Raw genomic sequence first — 23217 nt, 5'->3', positions numbered from 1 at the left:
ATAAAACATTAACATTGGATTGTGACAGACTAAGGATGTCCTTATTGAAATCCTAAGACCCAAAAGTACATAAAAAATATAGAAGTGTTTGGAAAATTTTACATTGAAACTTATAAAACTATAGAAATGAGAGCATAAGTGTGAACACAAAAAAACTGCAGAGAAAAAACTGCAGTGAAAGAAAAAAAAATGAGTGAGTTATTGTTTCTGAGATTCCTCCAATATGGATGAATAGATCTGGTCTGCACTAATAGATGCTAAAGATCTTTGTGTGAAATTTGAACAAAAACGTAAACTTTTGCTAAATCCAACCATGAACAGTTCTAAAGACTCCGGGTCATGATGCCTTATGTATTAAATTCTCCTTACACTAAGCTGCAACAAATGTAATGTCTCTGAGTTTAAAGACGGTCCAGATGTTTGGGACTACTACCCAGTTAGCAGAAATTGTCTCATCCAATTGGCTGCAGATATCAGCAGAATCCCCCAAATGTACTAAAGAAGGATCATTTCTGGACAAGAACAAACAAAAGATTTATATTTTGTATTTGCAATGATTTATATCTTCTTGTCTCTGAAATAACCCATCCTACTTCACAAGTTGCCTCATTCTTCATCAGAAGTTAGATTATCACCGCATAAATATTCTTGTATTATAAAGGGTGGATAAATGTCAAACTGAGCGAATAGCTGGAATAAATCACTCAGCAGCTCATTTCAATAAGGGGTGGAAGCAGTTTATGGATGAGAGAGTTTCTCGGAAGTGGTGTGTTTTTGTCTTTAATTCCAACTTACAGATGAATAGAAACTTAAAACCGACCGTTTGATGTAATCAATTTTAAGTTTTCATTCACTTCATTCTAGTGAGTGCAGGTTTCTATCATCCGTGGCAGCTACAAAGCCTGATGCTGACTGTGCCTGTCAGCCCAGATGGTTAACAGATTGTATTACAGTAGGCAGTAAGAATGTTATTTTGGAGCCATAATGCTCCATCTAACACCTCCTTAGGATCAGAGCCCACAGGGAGCGCTGTTACAGGTTGATAAGGGGGGAAAATGTCACGAGATTCCAACAAAAAAAAAAGATAATTATGTGTAGGTCAATTACCGATGTAAAAGATGCACAGAATTCAAGAACTTGTGAAGAATCTAAAGTAGAAGAGATTTCTCTGTTTTTCACTTGGTGCATATGAATCCAGCCCTGTGAACACATGCTAAAATATCAGATTCTGTCACCACCCTTCATCCCTGACGTCGGGAGGAGCAGGTGGAGGAAAAGCTCGGAGAGGTTGGAGAGGCAGTTAGAAGAGAGTTTATTCTTTTCTGTGTGATTCCTGAAGGATTTTACTCTGGCATTTGGAACTGCCTCACACAAAGGTAAACCACAAAAGATACATGTCATTTTCATCTACTGTAAAGCTAATCAAAGTTGAAATATATGACAATTTAACTCTTATATCTACATCTGTAATAATGAAGTTAGTGATTTTCAAATGTTTACATTGAAGAGGTTTACATAGAAAATTGTAAAAAGAAAAAAGTTATTTTTAAGTTTAACTTTATATTTCTGTCTTTAAGTTAAAACCATGGAGTTGAAGGTTCTGGTTCTGTTCTGCATGCTGTCAACATCTGCAACTCAGAAATGGAAACATGAAACCTCCCCTTGGGATCCAAAAGGCAAGAAATAACCTTTTGTTCTTGTAAACAATTACTAAATGCATTGGGTCAAACATTCTTACACATATTTCTGTGTTCAGCAGAACATACCAGCAGAAAGACTTGCTCCAACCTGACTCAAGTACTGGACAACTGGAAATTTGCTATAATAACCCAAGTGAAAGAGCTGCTGATTCACGACCATGCCTCTGTTCTCCCTGAATACACCAGGTGAGTCGCTCTGAACCAAGGCAACAGGAACAAGCTCTAACAGATAAAGTTTGAACTCTGAGTCATCCATTAAAACACTCGACAAACTCCTGGTCCTCTTGCAACAGTAGAATATTATGTAACATGTTTATGCTTTTTAAATGATCTCAATGCAGGGAGTGCTCCAAATGGAAAAGAGTGAAATGTTTCAGCAACGTGGTCTGCTAAATGTAGTGTTTCTGAAACTCTCCAAGTCATTCCTCCAGAGACTGGGCTTATGATACAACACAGTAAACAGCTATTTGTTATCGCCAAGTACTTGTTGTAGATCAACTTTGATCTACAAGAACATCTAGTAGTTGTGCAACTTTTTATTTTTTTAAGAGACTTTTGTTCTTGTTATTCCAAGTTTAATTGCTGATTGTGTGGCTGTTTCTGCTCAACAGCAAGTTATGACTTACACACTGTTGCCATTTTGTCTTGGCTGTGTTCTTCTCATTTCCTGTTATAGTTTAAAGTGTAGTAAAGCCAACAGTCTTGGGCAGCTTACTAAAACAGTGAGATCATTTTAATTAATTCATGTCTCCATGTGCTTAGGATCCAGCCTCTCTCCGAGGCTCTGGGAGATCTCTACCAGCAGTTTAACTCGCTAAAAGACGAGCTGGGGAAGCTCACCTCAAAGTTTGATGGAGTGGAGGCTTTTGTGGATGATATTAAAGAAGGTAGATTCACCAAACCTCACTGGTCAGTGTCCAGGATTCCTCCCAGCTTTGGTCTGAGGTCTCCACTTGGAGCGCAACAGAGAGCTCTAGACAGGAGGCTCATCAATCAGCCAACACTGCTCAGAGCAAGGAGGAGAGGCACTCAGAGACAGTAAAATTGTTGATTGCTAAATACTGTCTGATGTTAACAATAACTATTGTTCTATACGTTTAGAGTGCTGGATGTAATGGGAAAAGGTATTCTGGACTGATCACAAATTACCCAGAATATGAACCATGTCATGCAGTGATGGTTGTTCCACTTTTCTTGGTCATATTCTGCCACAAGGTGGCATCATCCTCCTGGCTGTTCATTATTCAACTGGTTTGTGTGCCTGCACATTACTGAAATATAAATATAAAGAGGATGTTTTTTGTACATTATATAATCAATAATCAGAAACCTTTATAACATACGTTAGGCAAATGGAGTTTGCTTTAGATGCAGGATTTAAAAATACCCATTCTTAATAAGGAGACAAAGTGAAACTATGTGTCAGCACAAGTTGACATACTAGTAACAGCTAGTAGTGAAACAATATAACTGCAATCTTTGATAGAACTCTTTTACACAAGCAAATTACCTTAATGGGACTATCCTGCTATCCTTTTTTATCTTCAAATTTTTTGCTGTTAATCAGATGTCTTATCTGTAATAACACTTTTTCTGTGAGTATTAATAGAGTATTTTTTGATTCTGATTCTCAGCATGTGTGGCATAAACACTGCTAAAAGAAATGTAAAATGACGTTTATCTGTTCAGGGCTGCAACCCTGTAACATGACTTACAAGGTTGTTCCATAACGCACGATTATTCTATACTCAGTATTTATAACTCATTGGTTTGCACTTCATGTTTCTGCTCAAATAACTATTAAAAACATTCAACAGCATATGGTGTGGTGATTAGCAGTGTTAACAAGTAAAAACCTGGCTGAGCATGTGTGGTATAAATACACATGCCAAACAAGACACAGGCTGTTCTTTGTGTTGTTTGGCTGGACTCCTGTCCAGAGTTATGGATGGACTGATGATCTGTGCAGATTGTGACTACTAAAATACATCCCAACCTCGTTTTAATGGTCACTTTGGGAGGGATCAGAACCCATTTTCCCCCCCAAAACAAGAGATGACAAGATTTACAAGACAGAGAAAACAAGCTTCTCTTACTTGCTGAAAACAAAGGTGAACATGCTCTTATCAATCTTACAGTTGCTGCATTTTTAGAAACAAACAAAAAAGATAATATTGTGATTTAGAACATCTTTTCTAAAAAAATTACAAGTAACCGAGGATATACAAATACTCTAAAAAAGTACTACTAAAAAAGTCAAATAGGTTGGATGCATAGCTTTCCTCCATAAAATAGACTCATTTTCAAGAGCTAAATTATGAACTGTGTTTAGTGCAATAATAAAGAATTATGTCCTCATTTTTATCAATTGTAGAGAGAAATACAATTTATTTAGCTAATTCCAATATAAAAAAAATATACACACTGATATACTGGTGTTAGATGTAAATTTGTTAAACAAGAAGAATTAAAACCTCAATGTATCAAGGATTGTTCCCTCTGAAACTGGATTTCATTATTTTTAAATATGATATAAAAAAAAGCACAGCAGGCCTGCAGGTGTATCCTGTAAAAGAAGAGACAGCGAGAAGAGAAGTGATGCTTCACTGGCTATAAGAAAAAATGCTCAGTTTCGCTTGTTCATTTCTATCAGACATTATGACTTACTCAGACTCTATTTTTTATGTCTTAAGGCCCACAGTTTGTTTAGGAAAAACTGCATATTTGAAACTTTACAATGTGTATATGTGTTTATACCAGTTGTGTAAAATAATAAACTATGAAAACATTAAAGGTAATAAAGAAATAAACATTATGTATGGATTTCTTTTTTTTAGCTTCGCCTCCACAAACATCCCATTGTAAGCAAAATCTTTTACTTTGGCACAACTACACTCAATTACAAATAATGAAACACACACAAACACTTATTTCCAATGTAATAATGATTTATTAATGCAAAAGAAGGTCAAGAGAACAATAGTTGTCAAATAAAAACTAAATAGAGAAGCAAGCTTTCTAAATCATGTAAGAAGCAAACAGAAACAAAACAGATTATAAATGATGATTATGATCTTCTGCTATTCTTCAGCAGGACATTCTGACTTGTTGATGGTTTTCTCTGCAGTCTGGGAGCCCAGAGACACTTTACAGGCGTAGACCTTGTTCATGTTCCAGTCTGATGTCTGGATGGACAGAGAACTGCTGATGTGGAAAGTCTGGTCTGGTTTCTGAACAGCAGTGCTGGTAGAGATCCCACTGCTTACTGGACTCCCATCAACCAACCAGTTCACATCAGCAAAAGGTCCAGACTGAGTGGACAGACAGAGCAGAGTGGCTTTGTTGGACTGGAGCTCAGCCTTGGATGGAGGGAAAACAGTCAGGACAGGAGGAGGGAGACTGGAGCCTGGAAGAAAATGAAGATAATTAAATATGCAATTAAATCAACAACAAAGCACTACTTGGTCAAAACAGAGAATACAACTAACTCTAGTCATAGTCATAGTAATCAACTGACAAATATGTTATTTAAGAACAAAAAAAGATATTCAAGCAGATGAAAAAGTCAGTAATTCTAAAACGTTTTCTGAAGTGGATTGACATGACAATGAATAATAAACAAGAGCAAAATACAGCATTTAAAAACCTTAATTATATATGACTGTTATGAAGTTTATTCATTTCACAATTTACTCATTACTTTTATACTCATTATTAGTTTGTGGATTCTTTTTGCCGGCAGCTTTCTCTTTCTAAATATAATATATATTTTTTAAGTAATAACATTTTTAAAATATATATTTAAAATTTTAAATTAATATAATTAACTTTTTACTTCCGTGTATTTACAAGAAAAATAAAATAAAACAAGGATTCTGCTGAGATTTCATTGCAAACAACAAACTTAAGAGCAGATTGTATGTGAATTCTTTGTTAGTTTATCAGCAACTACGTTTGGTTCAAAGATGAGCACAACTGTCTTAGACACAGTTGGACGATGAGACCATGTACAAAAGCAAAACATTTGACTTTATAATATTATTATTAAATATTTGACAACATGACTTTAAATTAGTATTGTTTACTTAACGTTTGGTGTCGCTTGATATTTTTTTGAAAGGAAAACACAAATGTGATAAAAAGATGAAAATAGCTTATTTTAAAACTTTTGGCAACACAAAAGTACACAAAGAGAAAAAAAAGAAGTGTAATGAAATCTAAAAATAAAAAGTCTTAATTTAAAGTATTTAGAAAAATATCCTTACCTGTGACAAACAGCTTGGTTCCCGGTCCGAATACCACAGTGATTCAGTTTGTATACATCGCCGTACAAAAACCTCCTGATTGTTTCTGATGACAGAGTGGAAGTGAAACATCCTGCTGTGAGCAACTTTCACTGAAAACATCTCAGTCTCTTCATCATTCTGCTTTTATTAGAAAACACTAACTCACTTTGGTCTCTTTGGACATATTTAAGCAGTGGCAGTATGGTTTATAGTAACAAATGTGTGTTGTGGACTGTTTAATGTTCAGATATTTGATCAGTTTGGATGTTTGGGTTTTTGTCACACTGTGACAAAAACTGCTTCTGCCTGCCTAATAATGAACTGATAATCAATGTCTGATGATTATTTAGAGATGAATCGGTCTGAAGAGAATCCTGTTCCAACGTTCAGTGAACTGTCATGATGCCAAAAACACAGAACATACTGAGGAACTCCACTAGGAACATGTTTGTACTATTTGACATAATTTCTATCACATCTTTGAATGTTGCAGTTTAGAACAACTTGTTGTCCTGCTGAGACTGTCTTGACAGGAGGTGTCTGGGTCAATATTATCGCTGCATCAACATCTGACAACATGGTGTTGATGCACCATGTTGTCATTAATTCATGAATTAAAAGGTTTGCATTTGAAAATATATCCTTTTACAAGTGTCTGTAAAGAGTCTTACATGTTAAAGCAGTGATGAGACTGCATAGGGTCCACAGCATGTTGTCAATTTGTGGTGTAAATGTTTGGTTCTGTCCAACTCAATAGTGAATAGGTTTTGCTGAAAGGAGATGAGAAACAGAGGCTTATAAAGACCCCGAGGAGAAAAAAGCGGAGGAGGAGATTCATGAATCTAATATTTAGATTTATTGTATATTCTGAAGGCCCCATGTGTTTTCTGAACTGCTTGTTTAGTTATTTAAAGTGTGTATTTTATTAGTGTTTACTGGTAAACTGATTTGAATTGATAGTTGAACATGAATTGTTGTCATTGTTCTGGCCCTTTACTAGTCAGGTTATTTTTCTACCTTCCAATGGAAACTGAACAGAAGTGAACCAAACTGATGGAGAACTGCTGGGACCTTTTTCTTTTTTTTTTCCATTCCCTTTTGATTTTTTCCAGATTGTACTGCGAGGACATAACTGAACCCTCCAAATCACAGAGGAACTTTGAAAACAAATGAAACCACAAAGAACTCTGACACAAAGTCTTGAGCAGACTTTTCAAACTTAAATCTGGAAGTCCACATAAAACTCTATGAACATGTATTATTTTATATATATGATAAAGAAACAAAACTGTGTAAAGCAAATTTTACCAAAAAAGATCAGAGGCAGCAGAATCTTGTAATACATTTTTTTACTTCTGTTAGTAAGGTAACATGAAGACGGTTACTACTGTTAAATAACCACTCTGTTTTGAGTGGTTATTTATGTTTTATATTTAAAAGGCAACCATTAAACAAGGGAGTACACAACTGTAACAGATATATCATAAAGACTGAAACTGTAAAAATATGGAATGGATGCCTTTATTATTCTTCGCTCCAGCAGTTCACCATTTGTCAAAAAACAGAAGTGTTTGTGTTGAGGTTTTTGTCATGGTATAAATCACTGTGTACGTACTCATTGACAGAGCTGTCCCATGTTTTGCAGTAATAAACTGCAGAGTCTTGCTCTTCTACATTGTTGATGATTAAACGATAATCTGATTTTGACTGATGAGTTGATGTGAACCTTGGAGATGAAAACCCAGAACCATAGCTTGGTGAACCAGAGCTGTAATAGAAATACAGCACCCACTGAGGAACACCCCCTGGAATCTGTTTGTACCAACGAACACCACTGTTACTAACACTCCCCAGGTTACAGTCCATGGTGGCTGTCTCTCCTTTTCTCACTGTCAGAACTGGAGGCTTCTGCGTCAGCACCGTTGCACCACGCACACCTGCAAACAACAAGATGCCATGAAGTTAAGAGAAACCCAAAGATTGATTAATCCAGCATTAAGTCCAATCTGCAGTAAGTCATCCTCCTTACATGTTAGAGCAGTGATGAGAGTGAAGAATATCCCCAGCATGGTGTCAGTTTGTGATTTGAAGATGTAAAATGACCTTTCTGCTGACAGATGAGTTTAGTGGATGAGGAGAGGAGGTGTTGGAGGAGATATTTAATACATGAGTGAAAATGAGAGGGACTGACAGGAGGAGGAGCGTTACCTTTGCATGTAGTCATCATGACTTATTGTGTAACTCTAAAGATAAGTAGTTTATTGTTAGACATTAACTACTTAAACTATTAAACTAGTCTTTGGTCAAAAAAAAATCATGAGTTAGATTTTATCATTTATTTAAAAAATATTGTTTTCTGATTGTGTGTGCTGAGAACCATCAGCTTTCCCTTTTTATATAAATTTCAACATTTGTAAACATGTCTGAATGAAAAAATGCAACTGTTTAAAAAAATGTCTAATACTGTGAAATTAATTTTCTTGAAATTGTATTCGTATCACAACTATAACAAAATAGTTAAATTACAGTCAAATGATTTTAATAATCAAGAAAATATTACAACTTACAACTTATCAACAATCTTTGCATATGAATCACTTTATATTTTTCTCTTTTTTGCCAAGAAACAGCATCATCAAAAAAGCAAGGAGTGCTCTGAACAGATGTTTGTTAAAACTTGTTTGTTGGCTATATTACAAAAGCTGAGCTTTAGATATACTAATACAGTGAATACACACCACTTGTGTCTATCATTAAAACTTAAAGTAAGGTCAACTTTGTTGTTCAAGGATTATATAAGACACCTCAATAAAGACTATTGAGGTGTTGTTTTAATTTATCAAAAAATGTTACTTAAGTTGGTTAGCAAATTCAATATTTTTTATTTTACTGTATTCATGATTACCGGAGCACCATGTTGGGACATAGAGGTTGTCCCAGACTGGTAGAGGGTGAGCAGTCCAACACACATGAAGACTTGCTGCCGTTTAATTCTCAGTCCAATTCTGGATCATCAGTCTGTTTTGGTAAAAATCCAACCAGAACAAACTTCTATGGTATGAACTACAGATCTGATTTCCATTTTTGTAAGGTTACTGTAGGTGGGTCTATTTGGCTCAGGGTTTAAATAAGTTGAGGCGAAAACCTGACATCTGAAATAAAAAGTAAAGGAGACCAACAGTTTAACATATTTTATGTTTATGAATCAAATTTGCCATGACTCGGGTTTTTGAAACAAGAGTTCAAAATGCAGTGACTGGATTATGTTCATATGAGGTCTGTTATAATGTGGGCTTGTACAGTTCATGCCTCCATTTGTCAAAAAGAAGAAGTGCTTATGTTGAGGTTTTTGTCAGCATAAATCATAGTGATACGTACTCACTGGCAGAGCTGTCCCATGTTTTACAGTAATAAACTGCAGAGTCTCCTTCTTCAACATTGCTAATTCTAAAACGATAATCTGAGTTTAACACACAATTAACTGTGAATTTGGGGGAAAAGAAACCAGAAACAAACTTTGGAGAGCTCCAGTCCTTATAAAAATTTAGAAAAAATTGAGGAATTCCTCCTGGGATCTGTTTGTAGAAACGTGGTCCATTAACAGCTGAGTTACAGTCCATGGTGGCTGCCTCTCCTTTCCTCACCGTAGCTTCTATAAACTACATCGCATGGCAAAAATTTAAAGCTGTTTCACAATTTGTTTGCCTTGTTTACTGTTTTTTCTTTTATAGTGTTTAGATGTTTTCAATAACCTATCCTTCTACATTGCTTTTTAATAAACACTTTCATATGAAGTTCAAATACTCTGTCTGATCTTCTCCCTTGCTTTACAGATCTAAGACGAAAAGTTTCTCCACTCCCAAAATGTGCTTGTTTTGTCATGTGCTTATAATAATAATTGTTTAGTACAATACTTCCATGATAACTCTGTGTTTAAAACTGTCCATAACATTACATAACTTAAAATGAGAATATTTATCACTCATCATTTAAAAAAAATGTTTGGTTACCAACATCACATTTATGTGAATGACATCAATTACTTTTTGTAGAGATTAAGTCATAGCACTTGGGACACACGTTTCATGGAATGGCCTTTGATAATAAGCAGAGTATTAATAAGTTGAATTGGAATATTTTTTGAATATGTTTTTTTTTTTTACTTTTGGTGATGTAAAATCTCAAAAACCAATGTTGAGATTATTAAAACCGTTACTATTTAATTCAAGATGTTGAATATTTGAATCACTTCAATTCTCATCGATAGAGGTGTCCTCAGTTTTTCATTAGAAAAATTTCTTTCTTCTTCCATACTTCTGATAATCAAACAATAATCTGGTGTTGACCGATACTGGATGTGTGTCCTTGATATGAGATATCTGCTAGTTTTATTCATTTATAGAAAAAAAGATTATAGTGCAGATACTGACAAATAACGATGTGTTGACTGAAACTCTTACATTGTCAGTCCATGCATCTCAGTGAGAGCAAAAGCAGAAGTGTTATTGAGGAGGTTTTTGTAACAGTGTGAATCACTGTGATACCCACTCTTCAGCAGAGTCATCCTATGTGCTACAGTAATAAACTGCAGAATCTCCTTCTTCAACATTGCTAATTCTAAAACGATAATCTGAGTTTGACACAAAATTAACTGTGAATTTGGGAGAGGAGAAACCAGAACCAAACGTTGGAGAGCTCCAGCTCTTATGAAAATTTAGAACAAATTGAGGAATTCCTCCTGGGATCTGTTTGTAGAAACGTGGTCCATCAACAGCTGAGTTACAGTCCATGGTGGCTGCCTCTCCTTTCCTCACTGTCATAACAGGAGGTTTCTGTATCACCACTGTCACACCACTCACACCTGGAAACAAGATGATATGAAGTCAAGAGAAACACATACTGATGTATCCAACATCAGCTTCTTTCTGCTGTAAGTCATCCCCCTTACATGCTAGAGCAGTGATGAGAGTGCAGAGGGTCCCCAGCATGTTGTCAGTGTCTGCTAAGAATGATCTTGGAACGTGTAAAGTGACCTTGCTGCTGACAGATGATCGAAGAAGAGGTGCTGGAGGAGGTATTTAATATAGCACTGACACTTGGGAGTGACAGGAGGAGGAGCTTTCATCAAATCTATTTTTGATGTTTTTTAGTTTTTAGCATCTTTGAAGAGAATTGATCAAATTTATTGAGAACTTGGCAATTTTGCCTAATTTCTGTATCCGTTGCCCCTATTTGTAGCTTAGTGATCTTAAAGATGCGGTGGGGAAGCTCGACAAAATGACCTGCTTATAAAATATAGGACAGAGTTGAAACAAGTGCAAGATATTGTGATACCACACAAGATACCAATGTGTGTGGACTGATCACATTTTTAGTTGTACCAGGAGGTGGCTTCCTTAACAAAACTTGTCATTCTCCTACCTCCTGTTTCTTTATTTCAATAAAACATGTGTTGTATAGTATTTTCTATGATTGAGAATATTTTAAGATTGTTAAACGCTAACTTAAGCAACTTTATTGTAAGGAAAAAACAAACAAAAAAAACAATGCAATGCAATATAAGCATTAAGAGGCCCAACATTGACTGTTAGGCTGTAACATCCAATGTCCTGTGGGCCTCAGTTTATACTTCTATTCCTGTAGTAGCAGTTAAAAAAATAACAGTAAATGACATTTAATTTTGTAGAATTTAACCTAGTTTTTAGGAAATATTTATTGTGATTTGTATTCCATCATAGTTACACAACAAAGGTTTGACAGTCGTGAAAGTTCCAAAATTTATTTTCACTTTACCAAGAACTGTGGTGATGCAGAAGCCTCCTGTTGTGTCTGTGAGGAAAAGAAAGTCAGTCATCATAGACTGTAACCTGGGGTTTGTTGCGAACACATTTCATATATAAATGCATGAAAAGTATCTCTGTATTGTCTTGTTATGAGAACTCTTTATTGTGGCAAAAATACAAATAATATAACCATTTTTATTTGTGCTCTGACTCAATATTTACAGGATCTTTCAAGGAGATTTGTTTTTATAAAAATAATACAGGAAATGTAAGACTAAAAAACAGCACATTAGAAGTTAAAGCTTACAGTTGATAAATTATCTATCAGTAGTGGCAACATTATTCATGTTTTATATTTAAAAAACATTAAATGTTAAATAAAATTGTGATACATAATTTTAACAAATATATCATAAAGACTGTAACTGTAAAAAATAAAGAATGGGTTCCCTTATTATTCTTCACTTCAGCAGTTCACCATCTGCAAGAAAACAGAAGTGTTAGTGTTGAGGTTTTTGTCATGGTATAAATCACTGTGATACAGCCTTGTTGTTTTCCCGTGTTTTGCAGTAATAAACTGCAGAGTCTTGCTCTTCTACATTGTTGATGATTAAACGATAATCTGTTGTTGACTGATGAGTTGATGTGAACTTTGGAGATGAAAACCCAGAACCATAGCTTGGTGAACTCCAGCTGTGATAGAAATACAGCACCCACTGAGGAACACCTCCTGGAATCTGTTTGTACCAATAAACAGTATTAACAACAGTCCCCAGGTTACAGTCCATGGTGGCTGTCTCTCCTTTTCTCACTGTCAGAACTGGAGGCTTTTGTGTCAGCACCGTCGCACCGCTCACACCTGCAAACAACAAGATGACATGAAGTCAAAAGAAACACACATATAGATTAATCTAACATTGGCTCCAATTTGCAGCAAGTCATCCTTCTTACATGTTAGAGCAGTGATGAGAGTGAAGAGGGTCCCAAGCATGATGTCAGTGTTATTTGAACTTGTAAAATGACCTTACTGCTGACTGATGAGAATTCAGAGGATGAGGAGGTGCTGAAGGAGTCCTTTAATATGTGACTGAAAATGAGAGGGACTGACAGGAGGAGGAGACTGTTAAATTCTGTACTGTAGTGTTTTTCAGTTTACAGCTTCTGTAAACAGAAGTATTTGACGTGGTTTAAACATATGTTCACTGCTGACATTATTTTTGGACCTCTGGAATGAAATCAAAGAGTTCATACAGGTCTTGTAGAAGTGGAGCAGTCTGCATCATTTTAATGGTTTCAACTTGCTCCACATGTGGATGTTTAGACTTTAAGCATATTGGAGAGATGTGATGAAAAATGAAAGTGATAATTAATTGCTTGCTCAAGTTTGTTTGATTGTCAGCATCTTTTGTGTACAATTTTATCTTTAAATTGAATTCAATTCATGACTTAAACTTAAATTACTGACAACAAATATTACAAAGATATGAGTTATGTATGTATGAGAATGTGTAGAATTCATTCTTCCTATCCCTTTCTAAGTTATTTCTTATTTTGTTTATGAACTGATGATATTTCCATACGTAATTTTCCTAACATCAGATAAGTTACTGAAGTTGGCAGAAAATTGAGGACGAAATCCACTTTCATCTGAATATAAATAGTCTACTTTTAGTGATTTCTGTGTATTTTAGACTTTACCATGGCAAAAAAAAATGTATGTCAAACACATACATACACACAATTATTGATTTCTAATTTTAGATGAGACATTTTAACTTGACTCAGTGATACAAAGTTGCAAAGTTCCACACAGACACAGTAAGAGATATATTTTCATACTGAAACATATAAGTATGACCTGTACAGACCTAAAGCTCCTCCTCCCTCCTGTCAGTGTGATATTAAATGCCTCCTCCAGCATCTCCTCCTCATCTTCTAAACTCTCATCTGTCAACAGTAAAGTCACTTTACAAGCTCCAAGATTATTCTCAGCACACACTGACATCATGCTGGGGACCCTCTGCGCTCTCATCACTGCTCTAACATGTAAGACTGGATCTCATGATGGAATCATCAGACTTTATCTATATTTAAACTGTCATTTCATTGTTTCCAGATGTGAGTGGTGTGACGGTGGTGACACAGACGCCTCCTGTTGTGACAGTGAGGAAAGGAGAAACGGCCACCATGGACTGTAACTTGGGGAGTGTTAATGCCAGCGGTCCCCGATGGTACAGACAGATCCCAGGAGAAGTTCCTCTATATATGCTCAGGTTTTATCATGGCTGGAGTGTACCCAAATATGACACTGGGTTCCCTTCTGCAAGACACACATCTACTCATCAGTCAACATCAGATTACCGTTTGCATGTCAGCAGTGTGGAGGAAGGAGATTCTGCAGTTTATTACTGTTGTACATGGGATAGCTCTGCTAAAGAGTACGTATCACAGTGATTCACACTGTGACAAAAACCTCCCCAATAGCACTTCTGCTTTTTCTCTCCCTAATACATAAACCAAGTGGAGCCACAAGCAATAGCTTCATCCAACACACAGCATATATATTTTTTTAGCATTTACACTCTTTAAAGGTTTTTTTATTAATAGATAAAACCAGCAAGTACTACATTATGTCTACAAAATGATTTACTTAATCTTACTTAAACAGTACAATAACAAATATCTCTTACATGTCACAAGTCTTAAAAAAATAGATATTGCACAAATATTAAGCTCATATTAAAACTGACTAACAATAAATATTACATAATAAAATAAACAGAAAATGTGTTAAAGGACAAGAAAAAAAACAGACTAAAATATGATTTATGCAGATTTTATCAAAATTCCTTAATGGTAATTTAATATCTGGAGCAGAGATTATGTTATCATTAAGTTATGTGTTGAAATTTAACTTTCAACACATAACTGTGTTGAAAGTTACCGCTGGAAACTTATTACCGTTGAAACTTAGGTTATTAATTTACATGAAAGTTTAATCATGGAGATGATGTCTGCAGCTGCATCCTGTGAGAACAGAGAATGAGATGTAGATAGGTGATGCTTCATTGACAGAAGATGAAAATTCAGTTTAATCTTTTCTTTAAAGTATTTTACACCACTAAACCAGATTCTTATTGATTAATATTCTCCTCTGCTTATAGTACAAATTTAAGGCTAAAACTTACTCTGTTATAAAAACGTTTTAGATTACAATGAGTTAAATCGTGGTTTTTGTTTCTTCAAATTATGAAATCAAAAAGAAATATTTGATTTATGATTGAGGCAGTTGTGTTTCTCTTCTATCAACCAAAAGCAAAAATTTAAAGCTGTTTTGCAATTTGCTTGCCTTGTTTACTGTTTTTTCTTTTATAGTGTTTAGATGTTTTCAATAACCTACCCTTCTACATTGCTTTTTAATAAACACTTTCATATGAAGTTCAAATACTCTGTCTGATCTTCTCCGTTGCTTTACAGATCTAAGACGAAAAGTTTCTCCACTCCCAAAATGTGCTTGTTTTGTCATGTGCTTATAATAATAATTGTTTAGTACAATGCTTCCATGATAATTCTGTGTTTAAAACTGTTCATAACATTACATAACTCAAAATGAGAATATTTATCACTCATCATTTACAAAAAATGTTTGGTTACCAAAATCACATTTATGTGAATGACATCAGATTACTTTTTCTAGAGATTAAGTCATAGCACTTGGGAACACATTTCATGGAATGACATTTGATAATAAGCACAGTATTAATAAGTTTAATTTGATTATTTTTTGAATATGTTTTTTTACTTTTGGTGATGTAAAATCTCAAAAACCAATGCTGAGATTATTAAAACCGTTACTATTTAATTCAAGATGTTGAATGTTTGAATCACTTCAATTCTCATCGACAGAGGTGTCCTCAGTTTTTCATTAGTAAATTTCTTTCTTCTTCCATACTTCTGATAATTAAACAATAATCTGGTGTTGACCGATACTGGATGTGTGTCCTTGAGATGGGAACCAGTGTCAAATTTTGTAAAACACAGGTAGAAACTTTGCCTGGGCTCTGTCTGTACCAACAAGGGTAATTGGTGTTAACATTATTGTAATTAAACAGTAATATCTGCTAGTTTTATTCATTTATAGAAAAATAGATTATAGTGCAGATACTGACAAATAATGATGTGTTGACTGAAACTCTTGCTGGTGGCTACATTGTCAGTCCATGCATCTCAGTGAGAGCAAAAGCAGAAGTGTTAATGAGGAGGTTTTTGTAACAGTGTGAATCACTGTGATACGTACTCTTTAGCAGAGCTGTCCCATGTGCTACAGTAATAAACTGCAGAATCTCCTTCTTCAACATTGCTAATTCTAAAACGGTAATCTGATGTTGACTGATGAGTTGCCGTGTGTCTTGAAGAGGGGAACCCAGTGTCATATTTGGGTGCACTCCAGTCATGACGAACTCGAAGCATATATAGAGGAACTTCTCCTGGGATCTGTCTGTACCATCGGGCACTCTGGCCAGTCTCACTCCCTAGGTTACAGTCCATGGTGGCCGTTTCTCCTTTCCTCACTGTCACAACAGGAGGCGTCTGTGTCACCACAGTCGCTCCTCTCACACCTGGAAACAACAAGATGAGATGAAGTCAACAGTAACACACAGTCTGATGAATGAACTCCAGTCTGCAGTAAGTCACCTTTCATACATGTTAAAGCAATGATGAGAGTGCAGAGGGTCCCCAGCATGTTCTCAGTGTGTGCTGAGAATGATCTTTGAACTTGGAAAGTGACCTTACTGCCGATAGATGAGTTTAGAGGATGAGGAGAGGAGGTGCTGAAGGAGGCATTTAATACAACACTGACACTTAAAGGAAGAGACAGGAGGAGGAGCTTTAGTCTTTCGTGGTTTGGATAACTTTCTTGACTCTAATATGTTAAAAAAAAAATACATTTTCTTCTTGGAAACAACTGACATAATTTATGCTACTAGCAGATTAATTATTGTCTTCACTAAAATGTTTTATGATGATGATTTTGATGACATTGAAGAAAATATCTTTCTTACTTCTTTGGTGTTTTATGTTTTTATCATGTAAAGTACATTGAATAGCCAGTTCCTGAAATGTGCTATATAAATAACCTTGCCTTGCTTTAAGATAAAGATTCAGACAAATTAAAATCTTTCTCAAAATTAAAGTGTTAGAAAGTAGTTGTGGTTTTAACCATTTGCTTTGCTTTCATTTTAAATTTTATCATTCATAGCAAACAGAATCAAAAACATCCATCAACTTTTACTCAAACAGACTCAGGTACCCATTTATAAACATACTTAAGTACAAGTCACCTATTTACTGTTCTTGTTCCTACAAATAACTAAAATAAATGTAAGCTAATAAAATCACAACCAACTTCAACATTTAAGACATTGTATGTCTTTTATTAATAGTTAATGGTCATGGTCCCTATAATTCACATCTACAATGATTTACAGATTCCTTTTCTACAAAAGTCCTATTAGTTGCAAGTCAGTAAAAAGTGATGTTTATTTTTTAAATACTTTTATCACTTTTTAAAGTGAAAAATTGAAATCCATTAAACACAGGTCTCATTCCAATTGCTGTAAAGGTTATAGTGTTAGTGACATCTGGTTACCAAAACCATTTTACATGTTCAACACAAAATGACAATGAACAATTAAAAAAGAAATTAAAGGTCAAAAAAGCTGTAAAAAATTAATAATACATAACTAAAAATAAAACATGTTTAAGTCTGTTTTACTAATAAAAACTACTTTAAAATGCAGCATTCTAATCTTTATTGAGATATTTATCTCAATTAAAGGGGAAGAAACAAACATATCTTTTCAGTTTTCTTTTATAAGGAAAGAAAACTGTCTGCTTTATGAAAGAAAATTGAAAAGTTTACAATTTCATAAAACTGTAAACTTATGATATTTGTTTTCTGAGCAGTTCCAAAAACAATGTTGTGACAGGGCAAAATGAGTGTTTGAGTCAATCATTTAAAAGGATAAAAAAAATCTGATCAATTTAACAAGTGAAACTGAGGTTTCTATCCACAGTCAGTGAAGCATGACATCTCTGTTCTCACAGGATACACCTGCAGGCCTCTTCTTCTTCTAAAACGCAGGGTCATGTTTCTGAAGTAATAGTTCTTAAAACATTGTGGTTTTAAATGTCAGTTTCTTTGCATTTATTATGTTTTAAGTTTTGTATCAACATGTCAAAGCCTGAACTAAATACATTTAGTCTTTAGTTCAAATTAAGAACAAATTACATTTTTAACATTTAAACAGAACCTATAGTGTCCAAAACCAATAGATAAACAATTATTTATTTAGATTTGATCATAACTCCTTCTTCTGTCAATCAGGTCAGATTCTGTTTTATATCTCACACAGAACTTCCTACAGTCTTTCTCAAACACATCAGATTATTTTAACTGATATTTAAATGAAAGGTGTTAAACCAATTTGATTAATAAACTGAATTTGGGATTAATTGAAATGTATTCTTTGTCAGACTTGAATTATTTTTTTTGTAAATTGCTTTGAGATGGCCTGTGTTGTGAATTGGCGCTATGTCAATAAACTGAATTGATTTTAACTGAAAGGTTTGAAACTAGAAATAACCGTTTGCAGTTCCACAAACGGTTGAGACTTGAGCCCCTCTTTTGCATTTAGGTACAAAAATGAAGGCGAGGTCTGCAGCTGCATCCTGTGAGAACAGAGAGGAAAGCGTAGGTAGGTGATGCTTCACTGGCAGAGAATGAAAATTCAGTTTAATCTGCCGTCAAACTACCAAAAGGTTGTTCTCGTTTTGCACAACTAAAAACAGATACTTTTGTTTTCTCTCTGACTGTGTTACCAGTAACACTGTTTGAATGCATATAATCAAATGCTATTCCAGAAAGTTTTTATATTTGTGATCTTACTTGATATTTAAGATCTATGAGTGACATCATGACTACAGATATTTAAAGTGTCGTTGCAAATGAGCTCTGGGTAACATATTTAGGGTTTATAATGCGATAAAGTAATTAGAAGGATATCCTTTTCCTACCAAAGGGATTATAATTTCACTGTTAATAAATTACAATAAATACTTTTAGGATTAAACATTGCTAAGCTGTGAAGCTGTGATGATACAAAATGACACATAATCAGATAAAAGGTGCCACCTTGTGGCAGAAAGTTATAAAACGATGAATTGTGCACATTCTGATATGGAACATGTAATGTTGGGTTACAATGCTCGTCATAAGCAGGATTTGATTAGTTGTCATATTCTTACACTAAGCTGTAAAGAAATCATATTCACATCAGAAAAAAGTCAGTAGGCAACAGTTTTTCTGCCTCTCCTCTGCACTCTGACCAGCTTGATGATCCTCCTATCTAGAGTTCTTCTCTGGACTCCATGTGGAGACCTCAAAACAAAGCTGGGAGGAATCCTGGACATCGGCCACTGAGGTACTAATCCACCGTCTTAAATATCATCTTTGAAGCTGAGAGGCTGGATCAAACTCTCAAGATCCAGCCTCTCAGCTTCGAAGAGAGGCTGGATCTTAAACACATCTAGGCATGAATTAATTATCATGGTATCAGAAAAACATTTCAAAGAACTGCGTCTCTGTTATGCTTAAACTACCAGGAAAAGAGAGAAATAGAACCAAATCTTAAAGTAGATGAAAGCTGCTAAACAGGAACAGCCCCACATTCAATGACAGACATCAGACCAAAGGGTAAATGAGGCTGAAACATGTCCCTCATTTCTTTTTGGCTGAGTCTCCACAGTGAGATCATTTCAAGAGCAAGAACATGTTACATAATTGTCTCAAGTTGTTACAGGACTTGGAAAATGTGGAATCTTTATTGACAGAAGGAATTTTTAATTAAATATTCATTTCTCTCAAAAGGAAATATTTCTTTTTTTCTCTCCATTATGTAAGTTTATAGATAAGTTCACACTTTTAGATTATTATCTGTTAGAGCTTGTTCCTGCTTCAGTGGTTCAGTGCGACTCACCTGATGTATTCAGGGAGAACAGAGGCATGGTCATGGATCAGCAGCTCTTGTGTTATTATAGCAAACGTCCAGTTGTCCAGTACTTGAGTCAGGTTAGATCAAGTTTTCCTGCTGGTATGTTCTGCTGAACACAGAAATATGTGTAAGAGTGTTTGACCCAATGCATTTAGTAATTGTTTACAAGAACAAAAGGTTATTTCTTGCCTTTTGGATCCCAAGGGGAGGTTTCATGTTTCCATTTCTGAGTTGCAGATGTTGACAGCATGCAGAACAGAACCAGAACCTTCATCTCCATGGTTTTAACTTAAAGACAGAAATATAAAGTTAAACTTAAAAAAAACAAACTTTTTTACAGTTTTCTATATAAACCTCTTCAATGTAAACATTTTAAAATCACTAACTTCATTATTACAGATGTAGATATAAGTGTTAAATTGTCATATATTTCAACTTTGATTAGTTTTACAGTAGATGAAAATGACATGTATCTTTTGTGTTTACACAGAAATCAGTGCAAGCGAGTTTGATTCAATGCATTTAGTAATTGTTTATAAGATCAGAAGGTTATTCCTTGCCTTTAAGATCCCAAGACGAGGTTTGATGTTTCAGTTTCTGAGTTCCAGATGTTCCGAACAGAACCAGAACCTTCAACTCCATTGTTATAACTTACACAAGCAGATATATGAATTTAGATTCAAAAAACCTATTTAATTCACTTTTTAATAAAAAAATATAATGAAACTTATCCTGAAAGACCACAATATTTTAAAGTCTAGATGACAGGTTTAGACGTAAACATTAAATGGACAAATATTGTAACTTTATTTAGATTAGTGTAGTGAAGATGAAATGGCCTGTGTGTGATGGAGGTCAGAAGGTCTCTACAAGGCAGATCAGCCAAAAATTATTCAGGAATGACAAATAAAAAACTACATCTCCAGCCTCAGAACTTTTTCTCCATCTGCTCCTCACTACATCAGTGATGAAGAGTGGTGACACCATCTAATATTTTATCATGCGTTCACACAGCTGGATTCATATATATCAAACAGAAAACAAACACATGTCTCTAACTTTAGCCTCTTGACAGGTTTTTAACGTTTTTGTATCTTTTACGGTCAGAAATAATCAGGACATAGTTTTTTTATGAAATGACCTCTCCTGCCTTTTTCCATTCATCAACATACACTGATTGGTTTGGAGGGAACACCCCTCCTTGTGGGCTCTGACAGAGGAGTCAAAAAATAACATTCTTACTGTCTACTGTAATCCAATCTGTTAACCACCTGGGCAGAAAGACACAGAAAGCATCCGGCTTTGTTGCTGCCAGAGGTGATAGAAACAGCAAGCAATCAGTTTAAAGTCTCTAGCCATCTTTAAGTTGGCATAAAAGAGAAAAATTCACTACAAGAATCTGCATTAAAAAAACATCCATCCATTAACTGCCGCCGCCTTTTATTGAAATAAGCTGCTTAGTGATCAGCACCAGCTCACTCGCTTTGATATTTATCTTTTCTTTGTAATTTCAGATCATTTATCTGGTGTCTTCACTTCTGATGGATGATAATGAGGTTTGTTCTCCAAAGCCTAAATCCTGAAGGAGATTCCAACATCTGCTTAGTTTAAGCAGGACTGTTACTTCAGAGGCAGGAAAATATAAATCACTAATACATTTTTTTTCCCTTTCTGAATTGAAGAAAAGTTTGGTCCTTTCAAGAAAATAAAATATGCTCTATTATGAATAGTTCAACTACTGTATATCCCCCTTCAAATGACTATTTTTTGATTTGTAGGAATCAGCAAATATCAGCAAAAAGACAACTGTGGAGATAAATGAATTCAGATGAAACAATCTCTGCTAAAAAGGAGTTTAACTGGGCAACAATCCTGAACATCTGTGTCATCTTCGAACCTACAGACATTACAGCTGTAGCTCAAGTAAGTGATGGCTGCTTTGACTTTTGAACTGATTAATAAATGTGTTGTTCTGGATTACATAACCAGTTTAAACTACAAAGTTATGTTAACAATTATAATAAACAGTCCTTCCTCCCATGTCAGAAGTTTTATTATTATTATTATTATTATTATTATTATTATTATTATTATTATTATTATTATTATTATTATTATTATTATTATTATTATTATTATTATTATTCCCCAGTAAATGCTCATTTCTGCTGCCATGACTGAAATCTGACATTTTCACAGTGGAGGTTCAAATAGTATCGTTTCCACAAAACAAAACTTATAATTGTACTATTAAGTTTCGTTTTACCAACATTGTATAGAAATGTGGAACCAGCTGTAAGGAGAGACTGAGGGGCAGCCAGCGGTCAGACTCTGGTTCTGCCTGCAGCAACACACTCATTTGTGTCCAGCTCCTTGCAGCTCTGTCCAGCACAGCCAGAGGAAAGAATGACTCCAGCAGAGCTGCAGAGCCACAGAGGAAGGTAATTAGGCCCCCAACTTTCTGTTTTTCAGCTCAGAGTCACATCGACTTCTGAGCTCCTGATGTTATTTTCTCTCAGTATCACATCACTGTGCAAAGACTTTATCAGAGTGGTTTTAAAAGATATTTCTACTTATCTATATAGGTTCATAGACTCAGATTTTTTGTTGTCAAACAGTTTTATTGAGGAATCAGACACGAGAATTGAAACATAGACTCAGATTTTGAGGTCAATTATGATAGTAGGGGAGAATGACTAAGTCAGTTCCTTAAGCTTCAAAGAACTATTTCTGACTAGATTTATGTTTCATCATAAGTTTAGCATAAGGCCCAAAACAGTACACTATCTTTCTTGAAAATGTTGCCCTGAGGTTGTAGGAGGTAAACAGTTTGCCTCAGTATTCCCTGAAGTCAGTGCTTCTGTTTTCATTTTTTGCAAATGTTAAAAATACTCTTGTGACAGTCATTCTTTGTTCTGATACCGGCAGACTTTTTGTTTTATATTACCTGTCTGTGAGAACAATACTAAAAGTAATATTAAAGCACTAATCGTTTAGTTTTAACAAGATTAACACAGTAAAAATGTAGACTTTGTATGTACTGGTAGGTGCTCATTTTAAGTTATTAACAGCCACATAAAAACAATCTTCTATCTCCACTATAAGAGCTACATCACAGTAAAGTGCATAATTAATTGTACATTCAAATAAAATGATGCTGATGTAATATTTTCTATTTTCTGCTTTTGAAAAGTTGTCTTTAAAGCAAATAATATCAATGGGCTGCTAATTTTATTATTAGGCAAGTTACCGCTAATGCAAGTCATATCTGTTAAACTGGCTCAAGTTTGAAGTTTACTCAATTTGAAAATAAAAACAATAAAAAAAATGATCAAATGTATTAATTGCTATCATTTTTCGGATTAAATCAAAAATGTAAACGTGTTAAATTATG

At 34.8% G+C, this 23217-nt stretch overlaps 1 protein-coding gene and 1 gene segment (V, D, J or C); both read right to left on the bottom strand.

Annotated features, from left to right (window-relative positions):
• Positions 1 to 4627: 4627 nt before the first annotated feature.
• LOC102225794 (immunoglobulin lambda-1 light chain-like) lies at positions 4628 to 13009 on the bottom strand. 2 transcript variants are annotated; one of them, XM_023348572.1, is made up of 4 exons: positions 12721 to 13009; positions 12312 to 12628; positions 5966 to 5999; positions 4628 to 5106 (listed from the first exon to the last, which is right to left on the bottom strand). In XM_023348572.1, the coding sequence occupies exons 1-4, from the start codon at positions 12758 to 12760 to the stop codon at positions 4781 to 4783; spliced, it is 717 nt and encodes a 238-aa protein (XP_023204340.1). In that variant the 5' UTR covers positions 12761 to 13009; the 3' UTR covers positions 4628 to 4780. The 2 variants fall into 2 exon arrangements, with proteins under 2 accessions (XP_023204340.1, XP_023204339.1); XM_023348571.1 differs by lacking the exons at positions 12312 to 12628; positions 12721 to 13009 and adding exons at positions 7598 to 7923; positions 8016 to 8102.
• Positions 13010 to 15395: 2386 nt separating this feature from the next.
• On the bottom strand, positions 15396 to 16564 carry LOC102219814. The segment is given in 2 exon segments: positions 15396 to 16388; positions 16465 to 16564. Coding segments are annotated over 2 exon segments (387 nt in total).
• Between the last annotated feature and the right edge of the window lie 6653 nt (positions 16565 to 23217).

This window comes from Xiphophorus maculatus, chromosome 16, assembly GCF_002775205.1.
Source record: "Xiphophorus maculatus strain JP 163 A chromosome 16, X_maculatus-5.0-male, whole genome shotgun sequence".
NCBI classification, from domain to species: domain Eukaryota; kingdom Metazoa; phylum Chordata; class Actinopteri; order Cyprinodontiformes; family Poeciliidae; genus Xiphophorus; species Xiphophorus maculatus.
Note: the sequence above shows the minus strand (reverse complement) of the source record. Positions and strands in the feature narration are given on the sequence as shown.